At 50.3% G+C, this 9,344-nt stretch overlaps 1 protein-coding gene across 1 annotated transcript in view; it reads right to left on the bottom strand.

Moving 5' to 3' along the window:
- Positions 1-4,957: 4,957 nt before the first annotated feature.
- The window catches only part of DIAPH1 (diaphanous related formin 1), an 87,493-nt gene continuing 83,106 nt past the window's right edge, over positions 4,958-9,344 (bottom strand). The window contains exon 27 of the mRNA XM_084780200.1: positions 4,958-6,841. Within this exon, the coding sequence (XP_084636326.1) occupies positions 6,684-6,841 (158 nt within the window). The 3' untranslated portion in view covers positions 4,958-6,683. The remainder of the gene's footprint in view (positions 6,842-9,344) is intronic.

Raw genomic sequence — 9,344 nt, 5'->3', positions numbered from 1 at the left:
CCATCATCTCCTAGAGTTCAGGGCAACCCTCTCTTGCCCATTTCTTTGCCCCCAGAGCAGGAATAAGGTCCAAGTTGGAGATGGGTGGCATCTATTCCCATGTCTTAGATACACTTGGGATGGAGACCTAGTGCAACACACAGTGTCTGGTACGTCTTCTCTCAGCCTTGACTCCCTACTGTGTTTGTTTGATTATTTGTTTCTTGCTTTTTTGAGACAGGGTTTCTCTGTGTAGCCTTGGCTGTGCAGACCAGGCTGGCCTCTGAACTCAAAGAGATCCGCCTGCCTCTGCCTCCCGAGTGCTGGGATTAAAGGCGTGCGCCACCACGCCCAGCAGAAGCATCTTTTAATTCTCACCCAAGTGGATACTCTCCACCTTCATATTATGAAAACAGAAGGATGGCAAGCCAGGCGTGATGGCGCACGCACCTGTAATCCCAGCACTCGGGAGGTAGAGGCAGGTGGATCTCTGTGAGTTTGAGGCCAGCCTGGTCTACAAAGTGAGTGTAGGACAGCCAAGATGACATAGAGAAACTCTGTCACGAAAAACAAACAAACACAAAAACCAACAAAAAGACTTCTTCTCCGCCAGCTCCTTGCCTTGGTGACCACGGGTATTTGCAGAGGTCGAGTTCCAGGATGCTTTATAGAAATTTACCAACTACACTGTAATGCAGTCACCAACCCCATCTGATCACCTGCTCTTCCTGTCTCTGCAGAAGCCGCTGATGGCAGCTCTACTCTGGGAGGGGGTGCTGGCACCATGGGCTTGAGCGCTCGATACGGACCCCAGTTCACCCTGCAGCATGTGCCCGACTACCGCCAGAATGTGTACATCCCTGGCAGCAATGCCACACTGACCAATGCGGCTGGCAAACGAGACGGCAAGGCTCCAGCGGGCGGCAACGGCAACAAGAAGAAGTCGGGCAAGAAAGAGAAGAAGTAATTCGGAGGCCAGGCCTTGAGCCAACAGGGCAGCCTCCCTCCCCAGCCAAGTCCAGATTGTCCTTACTAGTACCCAGGCCTCAGAATTTCAGGGCTCACCCCAGGATACTGGTAGGAGCCAAGGCCGTGCTCCCCGTTGGGAAACAGAAACAAGTGCCCAAGTCAACACCCCCCCCCTCTCTGTGCCCTAGGGGGTTGAATATGCAAAGAGAGTTCTGCTGGGAACCCCCTATCCAACCAGTGATTGTGCCCACATGGGTAGTAGGCTTAGTGTGGACACACACACCTACACACACACACACACACACACAAATCCCACGCACACTCCCTTAGTTACAACTGACCTCCTCCATCTTCCAGCTTAGGCAGGCTCATCCCCTGCCTTCCTCTTCTCACCCCACCCACTCCTCCAGTCCCTGTTGGGGTGACAGGTGACCTAAGTGGTCTCCTAGTTCTGAAGAGTTGAGAGAGAATCCCCACCTTTTGGCCTCTCCTTCAGTTCAGCTCCGCCCCCCCCCCCCCCAAAGCATGGTTAGGTACCAGTCTTCTTACTTCCTTCTAGAGCCTGAGACCAATGCGTAAGTTTTGGGGGGGACACAGTCACCATCCCCCTGGTACTGATTTTGCTGGATTTGGGGGAAGGCATTTAGCTACCAAGCCTCTTTTCAAGGCCTGGGGACCAGTCTTTTTTGTTTGTTTGTTTGTTTGTTTGTTTGTTTCATTGTTTAATGTTCCCACTGCATGCTGTGACTTCCCTACTCCTCAAAGAAGAGACTCCTTTGCATGTCTGGAGACAGTAGGGGGTGGTAAACTAAAGGGAAGTTGAGTGTATACTGATGGGGGTGGGGCAGTGGACCGAACAGCATGTTAATAAATAGGGTCTTGCAAGGGGCTCTGTATGTACCCAGGGTACTGGCCCAATCCCCAACTTCCAGCCATAGACAAACACCAGGCCAGACCCCTCTACCCTGGTTCAGCCTGGGCAGCTTGGGCTGAGCTATCAGGACCAATGGGTTTAAGCTGGCATTTCAGTCCAAGAAGACTTCTAAGTGGGTTGAGGAACAGAGAGGCAAAAGGGGCCTCTGTGGGTGCTGGGTACTCCAGAGCTGCCCCTGGTGGGAGGGTCAGTGGTCCGAGCAGGAAGGGAGGCCCAGCAAGGCTATTCTTGCCCCCACCCCCCGCCCCCCGGGGATGAGTCACGGAGCTAGAACAAGGGACGAAATGGCCATAAAGTCTCAGCCAATGATGGGGCTTCTCCACTGGGCCCCTGTAGTCCTCAAGCCCCTGGCCTCCACCTTACCAGGTGCCATTTCTTCTCAGAAGGCCACTGCCCAGGCCCCCAGGCCGCCCCATCGTGGCCAGAGACTGGTTAAAGCCCCCCAGTGCCTCCTTGTGCATAGAACTTCCTCCACCCACTCCCCTCTGCCCCCAGCCCTAACAGTAGTGTAGAAGCCCCCTGCTCCGCCCCAACCCCTGGCTGGTGTAGAATAGCCAATAGTGTAGTGTGGTGTGCTTTTACGTGATGGCGAGTGGGCAGCGGGCGGTGGGCTGTGCGCAGCCGTCTGTCCTTGAATCTCAATCTGCCTGCGCAGCCCGTGCTGTGTTTTGTGCTGTGTCCACACGCTGCGGCGACCCCCCTCCCTGTACTGACTCCTCTATAAAAGCTTATCTTCGCATAGTCACGTAGCACCTGCCCATCCCCCTTCCGATATCTCTCGCAAGTTTTATACTCTAATATTTATATGGCTTTTTTTCTTCGAAAATTAAAAATAAAAAAAGGTTTCTTCTGAAAGGCTGACCGCCTTTTGTTTAAGAACACAGGGCATGTGGGTGGAGTAGAGGGTTTTATCCTACATAATAGACCAAAGGGTCATAGCTGTTTGAGTCTTGGTTTTGTGTCACTAAGCGTCTCGGTCTATTTTTGAATTGCGTGTGCAGTCCGCATATGACTGTCCAATATGGCGTGCCTGCTTCCGATTCCCTGGTGTCTCTAACAATATGTGATGGACTGCAATGGTGCTTGTGGATCAGTGTGCGGTGGTGTCGCTGGCGAGTCCATCGTGGGGGTGGGGAGTTTGCGTGTGCAACTGAGTGCGCAGATTTGTGCTCAGGGCTGTCTCCAGGCAGAAAAGGAGACCCTGAACGGGGGGGTGGGGGGGGGAGGGCGGTGTGCAGCAGCGTGAGTGGGGGTGGGAACTGAAATGCTGCTGGGAGGGCGCTGGGGACTTTTTTCTAGTTCCCGCCCCTTCCCCACTAGCTACCTCCCTGCAGCCAGGGGAGGGGGCTGATCCAAAGAAGGGCGGATTTTCCTGTGTCTACCCTCCTCCTCCGCAGCTGCCTAGAGGCTTGATGAACTAGTAGGCGTGAGCGCTCAGGAGGCAATTCTCTGAGGACAGAGTCTTTAACCTGGGCCTCAGTTTCTCTAAGTGGAATTTGCCCCACCCACCCCCCTCTTTTTACAGCAGCAAGCCTAATTGGATGGTTTCCTGTGCGAGGAGATAGCCCTAGGACCCACCCCACCCCCCTTTTGCTCAGCTGCTTCTCTTCACTCCCCACCCGCAGCCCCACCCCAGACTCCCAGGTTGTCAGCGCTCCTGGAGAACACAAGCAGACCCCATAGGTTTTCAGAAGGGTCAGTGAGGGCAAGAACATCGAAAGAGCCAGAAGAGCAGTTTCTGGGCTTCCTCCCTTGGATTCTGGTTACCAGTTCTGCCACCTCCTGGTCTGTTGCCATGGAAACCAAACCTTCCGGCCGACTTCGACTGCGTGGGAAGGGTGGTGGTGTGTGAGGTTGCTGAGAGGAGAGCAGGGTTTTCTCGGATCCCAGTGTTGGAAGGGCGGGGTTCTGGGTGCCTGGGTTCTATTCCGGGCAAGGCAGCAGACGGCAGGGCAATGCGCAGCTGTGGTTGGCCCCCCTAATTGGTGTGTGGGCTCCAACAGATGAGATGAAATGCACTACCTCTAGGGTTTTGGGAAGGCAGGTAGCCACCCCCAAACCTCCAGTCAAGGCCACATGAGGAAGGCAGCTGGGCATGCCCAGGGGCTATTTAAAAGGTTTTTATTTCTAGTAAAGGGCTGACAAGGGGCCTCTCTGTTCATCATGGGCCTGCTTACTGTAAAGTGTCTTTGTGGAGGTTACAATTGCCTGCTTAAACGTAACTTAGTGGCAAGTCCTCTGGTGGCTGGCCTGGGGCTTCTGACCCAGGTTGGGGAGTGTAGTGGATGTACATGTTTTTGTTTAGATCCCAAGTGTGGGATGGGGAACAGACTTGAGAGAGAACAGGTGATGTTTATCCACTAGAAGAAAAACCATGGGGGAGGGGGGCGCTTGGTTTTTTTTGCCAGCTGAAACACATTTTTGCCCAAAGGAGGCTGGGCTTTTGGGGTCTTGGCATCGTTGGCTGTCCATCGCTCCACTTCAGGACACGCCTAGAGAGAACTGCTCCAGAGAAGGCTTCAGGGCTCCAGGATCCGGCTGCTGTTCCAGGTTCCAGCAGAACCTTTGGTTGAATCGCTGGTCTGCTGAAATCCTGCCAGGGGAATCCCTCCCAAGAACTGAGTCCAAAAAGGTCTACTACTCCTGTTCCCATGAACCTCTTTTCTCTCTCCTATCTAGGGTAGGTGGGTTGGAAGGGAGGTATAAGCATTAAAGAACCTCAAAGTAGGTTTGGAAAAGGTATAGGGGAAGTTCAGGATCCCAGTCTCAGAGTGCAGATGGAAGACATAGGTACCAGCCAGAAAGCTGTGGCATCTGGAGGTACCCTGCAAATGGTAAGACATGAGGTTAAAAAAAAAAATGGCTCCAAGTCAAAGGGTCACAATGTTCAAGAAGCTTCTGAAAGGGGACTCTGGCCCAAAGAAACTACCATGTACTCACCAGGCCCAAGCTCATGACTGCCAGTTAGGTTAACTTCTGACTGATCTGACAGGTCAACAAGAGAGTGGGAAAACACTAAATAAAAGCCTAGACCTCTATAGTGAAAAGAACAAGAATTTTACAAATGAAGCGGGGTACTCTTTCAATGCTTTATTGACAGTTGGAAACAAACCTATCAAACTGGAGGTGATGACATCCCAGAAGCCCAAAAGGCAAGGGGTTTGCATTTTGTCCCCTCTACTTAAAAATTTTTAATTAAATGCATTTTAGCAAAAGTGATTAAAAAAGAAAAGGGTCAAAGCCCCAGATGTCAGCGAGCAGGAAGTAGCTCAGGGAAGATCTGCCCCCTGAATCAGTCTTCCCAGGAGCTGCCACTGCTCCTTCAGACACAAGCTCTAGCAACCAAACCATCCTCCCTGGCCACAAGGCTCCTGTACTAGCCCTGGTGTTTTCCTACACTCCATGCTCTGGCAACTCTAATTTTGTGTCAAGCCTGGACAGCATCACTCCTTCTCTATAGCCTCGGAGGAGAAGCTGAAAGGGACAGAGGACGACAAGAAAAGTGACCCTAAGCCAGAGAAACTGAGCTTCCTGAGGTTTGGGTCACCTAGTCTGGCTCACCATTTATATGGTTGGTGGGGGAGGGGCGCCCTGTGCCCCCACTTCTCAGCGTCCACTTAGCATCTGCACATTTGGCTTGATAATTTAATACATTCATGAAAACACAGCATTGGAGCTCTTGCTACCCTATGGTGTGGCCCAGCCCACCCAGAGAAATTTCTCTTGCCCCAGAATTGATGCTAGGGAAGGGTCTGCCTTGGCCTCAGGGTGGTCTTGATGGATGGGGCCAACGCTTAGGCCATGTTCAGGACTGACCCCAGGAATGCTTGAACCTACCATCAAGTCTCTTTTATTATGGAGGGGAAAGGGGACCAAAGTTATTTTCTTAAAAAAATTTTTTTCATATAAAAATAGATCCATTTGCAAAACAATTTCTCAGCCAGGAGGCTCCACCTCCCATTTCCTTGGATGGAGGGGGTGAGGTGCTGGGATGGCCACACTACAGCCCACGCTCCAAATGAGATGCACCAAAGCTCTGGGGAAGGTATGGCGAGAGGGGCTCAGTTGCAGGGTGGAGGTGGGGGGGCTGGTGCAGAGGGTCCAGGGAGGCAAGGGCATAAAGCACGGCAGCGGGCAGGGGGCGAGCCCCACACTGTCGCTATGCCCTGGCTACCTGCCTATGGCCCAGACCTGGGCCACAGTGGAGCGAGGGAGAGTGGCTGAGACCTTTCCCAGCAAAGTAGGGTACGGGTGGGATTTGCTTCCTGCTTTTGCAGAAGTAGCTCCCAGTGCCACAGCACTAGTAATAAATAAGTGCCAGGAGGAAAAGCAGGGGAGACAGCAGTGAGAGGATCTAGCCCAAAGGCTCACAAGCCCCATGCTATTCTCAGGGCCAGAGAAAGCACAAAAAAAAAAAAAGCACAAATGCAGCAAGATTGACCTAGGGAAAGGCCCACTAGAAAGTGGGGCTGAGAAAGCAGGCTAGGTTCTGTCTGAGACCAGGACCTCTGGACAACACAGAGGAGACAGGGTTAAGGCAGCAAACACGGACCCTGCTTTGGTAATACAACAGCCAGGGCTGGCTGGGCTGGACTCAGGCCACCCCTACACTGTCCTTTCCTTCCGGCCTCCAGGCAACTGAAGCTGTTTGTGATGTTCAGAGAGCAGCAGGTCAGACAGAAAGACAGGGTCAGTGGTGGAGTGGCCACTGCAGAGGGGCATCCCCTTGACCATTTAGGCACAGGCCACAGGTAGACAGTCTGGGCTATGCCTAGGAGCAGCAATGGCCATAAAGCCCAGCTTAGCTTGCACGGCCAACCAGCTCCTTGGCTTCTTCAAGGATTGTGGGGACTCCTTCATTTTTCTTGGACACCTTAGCAGGACTAGCAGCCACAGCATCCTCCTTGGTCAGCTCCGAGGCTAGCAGAGATGTGACTGCACACCCAGCTTTCCTGTTGACTGCAAAGAGAAGACATGAGATCCCATCCACAGAAGGCCCGATTTCTAATCTCTTTACAACTTTAGCAAGTGTTCAGCCAGAAGCCATGCAATTGTGGCTGGTCCAGAGAGAGACTCAATGTAAAAATATAACTTTGGGTGCAAATACGAGGTCACGGAGATGGCACAGCAGTTAAGAAAACTGGCTACTCCTGCAGAGGGACCTGGGTTTGGTTCCCAGCATCTATATGGCCACTCACTACCATCTGTAACTTCAATTCCAGGGGACCCGATGCCCTTTTCTGGCCTCTGTGGGCACCAGGCCTGCATGCATGCATACCCATAAAAAAAGAAATAAATATTTTTAAAAAGAACTGGGTTTAAGTGTTGGCTTTGTCGTGTATCAAGATAAACAATACTCAAAGACTACTTTCTCATAGGTTTGTTGGAATTAAATATGTTAAAGCTTAGTACACAGTTTTGTTATTTTTTTAGGCACTCCACAGAAAGCTCATGATGGCAGCCTTTAGTTGCCTTGTGAGGGGTTCTTGCAAAGAGAAGTACAGCCACTAACTGTCATCACAGAACTCCCATGCATTTCTCCAATAACCAAGGTCCACATGCCTGGCTCTTTCCCACCTCTTCAAAGTTTACAACATATGTGTGCATGCACACCCTGAGGGGTGAAAAGATAATATAAAGAAATCTCAGCCACATTCTCTCCTGCTCACTTATGAATCCATACTGCAGACTTCAGTATCCTCAACAGGAGGATAGCTCCTTGGGACCACGCCCATCCCATGCTGACCACCTAGTCCCATGCCCTTTTACACAGCATGTAATGACTGCATATATACCAAGCAACCCGGGGTTTTCAAAGCCAGACATAAAACTGATTCCTGTGAGTGCTCAACTTAAGAAAATCCACAGAGATAGAAGGTAGAATTATTAAAAAAAAAAAAAAAAAGCATGGTGACTCACACCTGTAATCCCAGCATTTGAGAGGCTGAAGCAAGAGAATTCTTAGTTGAAGGTCAGCATACTTAGAGGCTAGCCTCAACTATGAGACTCTGTCTCAAAATTTCTGAAGAGAAAGGACAGAAATACTCCTTGTTTCTACTAAAGATTTTTAATTTAAAATTTAAGCTCGTGTCAGAGGCTGGTAAGATGGCTCGGTGAGTAAAAATGCTTGACTCCAAGCATGGTGCCAAGCTGTGGCATGTGTACACGTGCATGAACGCACATTTTAAATAAAAAGTTCATGTCAGTACCTAAAACAAAACAAAAAACAGGCAGGTGTGGTGACGCACCTTTAATTTCAGCACTCAGGAGGCAGAGGCAGAGGCAGGCACATCTCTTGAGTTCAAGGTTAGCCTGGTCTATAAAGCCAGGACTATTACAGAGAAACCTTGTCTCAAAAAAACAAAAACAAAAACAAAAAAAAAAAGGTCAATACCAGGGACCAAGTTATTGTTATTTACCAGAGAAAGAAAGGTTTACCTTAATTTGAACATGTACAACAACATCATTAGATACTCCAAAAATATGTACAACTTTCATGTGTAAATTAAAAAGTAGTTGTTAATGGATACAGGTTTCTTTTGGAGATGAAAAAAAATTCTGAAATTTAAAAATGGTGACAGCTGCACAATTTTGTGACAATCCCAAAACTGTATACTTGAGAATGGTGCCATAAAAAAAAAAATCTGGGGTGTGGGAGCCCACACTGTTAGTCTCAGCACTAACAGTGCTGAGGTCTGAAGTCTGGAGCAGGCAGATCTCTGTAAGTTCCAGACCAACCCCGTCTACATAGAGAGTTCCAGAATAACTAGGGACACACAGTGAGATTTCAAAACAAAAACAAAAATAACATGACAAAACCCGGGACCTAGACTTTTGGAATGGAGCCATGAGCAGGAAGAGTCCAGAAGGGCCACAAACAAGTGTCTGCTTTGGGCCAGCAAAAAGCTTTAGGTAGGCGGAAGCCAAACCGTAAGAGCCCAAGCTTTCTCCCAGGCTGGCAGTGTCAGGGCAGAGCCATGACCCAGAGCTGTATGGTTTTCACACACACAGAGGCTGCCCACAGGTCAGGCAGGGAGCACACAATCCACCACAGTTACCAACTCTGATCAGAGGTCTCCTCCAGCTCCTCCTTCCAAGGGCACAAAGGGTTCTCTACCAAGAGGAGAAAGACCAGTAAAAAAATCTGCTGACAGCCTATGGGTGTACCAAGGTGCAGATCACAGGTGTGTGTGTGTGTGTGTGTGTGTGTGTGTGTGTGTGTGTGTGTGTGTGTGTAAAAGACCTACATCCTCAGGGCTTCACCAAGTTAGATGTTGAACTGCGGAGACAAAAATCAGTAGCTGATGTAAGAGGATGTGTGTGCTCTTAGCCTCTCCTCATATGGTTCTTTTCCACTCTTTCCTAAAGCACTCCATTCTCCAGGATCCCCCTGTCATGTCCAGAAAATGGTGGTTAGTATCTCTTCACTGCAGCTACCTATGTGTGCCCATGCACGTGTGCA

Source organism: Acomys minous, assembly GCF_964271855.1.
Source record: "Acomys minous genome assembly, chromosome: 4".
In the NCBI taxonomy this organism is placed as follows: domain Eukaryota; kingdom Metazoa; phylum Chordata; class Mammalia; order Rodentia; family Muridae; genus Acomys; species Acomys minous.
This window is presented reverse-complemented; position numbering and strand designations above follow the sequence as displayed.